Here is a 2,312-nt window from a genome sequence, read left to right as displayed (position 1 = left end):
ATAAACTGACTATCTGGATAAGTGCCTCAATCGCACCGTCAATTTTGAATTGGACAAAAGATGCGGAGACAAGTTTCATTCTGATCTGATTTCAAGAGTCATGTTGTGGGAAATAAAAAAGATGTTGATGAGTTGAAGCGGGATGACTTGAAGAAGAAGATTTTAGATATTTTTTTTGGAACCAAATGAGGACGCTCAAGTTGTGAGCATCATGACATGCTTGAGAAAATGATATTTATATCTAGTAAGCGCAGGCAATGTAACAAATGTGTGCATCAAAGCTCTTAGAAGAAAATTGCTATTGCAAACCAAACATGTGATGCACATCTTACATTTAACAGTTATGTTATCTCCAGCATGCATGTATTGAAGTCCTGAATACATATTTACACTCATCATAGCGTAGCAATAATGACTTATGGTTGATCCATGCACCAAAAATTTACCTGATTTAGTGTGCAAATATTTAGTAGAAGCTAAAACCGAGCTCAAATATATAATTTTTTCAATTATTTTTTAAGTTTTCGATAAAATTTATTCGAACAGCATGATAAAAAATAAGTATAAACAAACTATAAGATGACTTGTTGGTAAAATGGTGAATGAGTAAGCTATTAGAAGTTTAGCAGTAAATGGCAGTAGACAATTACAATTATCAATGCAGAACATGGATGGGTGCAGCCCTTCATAATTTTTGTTTAACTGGCAATAAATAGCAGCACTAGTTACGAAAGCAGGAAAAAAAACAAATAAATAAATAACACAGTGACTAGCACATAAAAAAGAGCATCAAAATATCCATCCACTGCATTGCAGTGAGCTCAATCAGTGTTCTCAGTCAACAATTCCAAAAGCTCAATTTTCTTAAGCTTGGAATATCCCTTGAAGCCTTTAGACTTTGCAAGCCCCCTCAATTCAGAGAGTTTCATGGAGCCCAAATCAGATTCCTGTATCATAGGTGGCTCTGACATCTCTGGGCTAGTTTCATCCAAATCAGAATCAGATGGGTCGGATTGATCAAACCCCATTTTACTCTCAGCATCCAAAGATTCGAGGTTCGCCGAATGATCATGTGCCAGCTCGACTGGATGCTGAGGTTGAAGATCAAGCACCGCAATCTCGGGCTCAGATGCCATACCTGCCATCTCTTGTGAATTCAACGTGGGTCTTAAACTTCTTCTACCTTCTTCCTCGTCGGACAAAACAGGCTGAAATTTCACTTTAGGTACAGGAGACTTGCGTTTAAATCTTGAAATAGGCCTCCTGCTTGAAGGAAAGGGAGGTTTCAGGTCATGAACCACATCCTGAGTACCAAGATGATCAGATTCAAAGAAGTTAGAATTATGTTCCTCTTCAAACAAGTCACTTCTCTCTGCTTCATCAAAGGGATTGGCCCTCTCAGGCTGATCCAGATCATAGCCATAGCCATCATCACTGCTGCTGCTCTTCTTGCTTTGTGCCGTCGAATGTTTCCTCAATAATTTGAGAAGAGAATCTACAGTTCCTCTATCTCCCTGGCCGACCTGTGCAGATTCAACTCTCTTCTCTTCCTTAATTGCTGCTCGCTCTCTTAGTTGTAACTGCACCTTCCTAAATAACTCAACAATCTCCTTCTCCCTTCTCCCAGGGGTGGCAGTGGCAGAAAACCTTTGGTTATTGGAATGGGAAACGAGAGACCCATTTTTAGAGGAAAGCAGATTATCCTCCGGGTTCTCAGAGTTTTCTTTTTCTTGGCTCTGTCTTTTGCCTTTTGATGATCCTCTGTACTTCCTAGAAAAATCAGGGTTTCTCTTGTTTGAACTACCCTTACACATGGACACAATTGAAGGATAACGAGAAACAGATGTCCTCAATGATAAATTTGCTTCTAGAAAGAGTTTCTGTCTTCTGTTGTTTGGTGAAAATGACATTGCACTTCTTCCTATTGCTCCTTGGTAATAAAGGAAATTACAATCAGAAACCATATACCCTGCAGGAAAATATAATATTTTGTCATGGCATCACAAAAGGCATAGAGATCACACAAGATATATTCCACTGTAACACTATGTACGACGTGACTAAATAAATACAAAAATATGGCAACGGCCATTAAAAATGACAAATTAAAAAATATCGGCCCCAACAGATAATGATGAAAATGATAGCAGAGCGGAAATATTAACAGATACAAAATGGTAGAGTACAGGATTTCGTTAACAACTTCGTTGATATATATACAGCCACTGCCAATCACTTGATTGAGTGGTAATACCTTTCATCTTCAAACTGGAGATCTGACGTTTGAATCTCGACAGATATATATATATATA

At 38.1% G+C, this 2,312-nt stretch overlaps 1 protein-coding gene across 1 annotated transcript; it reads right to left on the bottom strand.

Annotated features, from left to right (window-relative positions):
* Nucleotides 1-591: 591 nt before the first annotated feature.
* Nucleotides 592-1,973, bottom strand: LOC110035390 (SAP-like protein BP-73). The gene has a single exon (XM_020739625.1). The coding sequence runs from the start codon at nucleotides 1,962-1,964 to the stop codon at nucleotides 822-824; it is 1,143 nt and encodes a 380-aa protein (XP_020595284.1). The 5' UTR covers nucleotides 1,965-1,973; the 3' UTR covers nucleotides 592-821.
* Between the last annotated feature and the right edge of the window lie 339 nt (nucleotides 1,974-2,312).

This window comes from Phalaenopsis equestris, unplaced genomic scaffold (genome assembly GCF_001263595.1).
Source record: "Phalaenopsis equestris unplaced genomic scaffold, ASM126359v1 Scaffold197559, whole genome shotgun sequence".
In the NCBI taxonomy this organism is placed as follows: domain Eukaryota; kingdom Viridiplantae; phylum Streptophyta; class Magnoliopsida; order Asparagales; family Orchidaceae; genus Phalaenopsis; species Phalaenopsis equestris.
The sequence above is the reverse complement of the archived record's forward strand: the minus strand, read 5'-3'. Positions and strand labels throughout refer to the sequence as shown.

What these genes read in the sequence shown, in the direction of transcription:
- LOC110035390 (XM_020739625.1), bottom strand. Translation starts at nt 1,964, where the DNA reads ATGGTTTCTGATTGTAATTTCCTTTATTACCAAGGAGCAATAGGAAGA.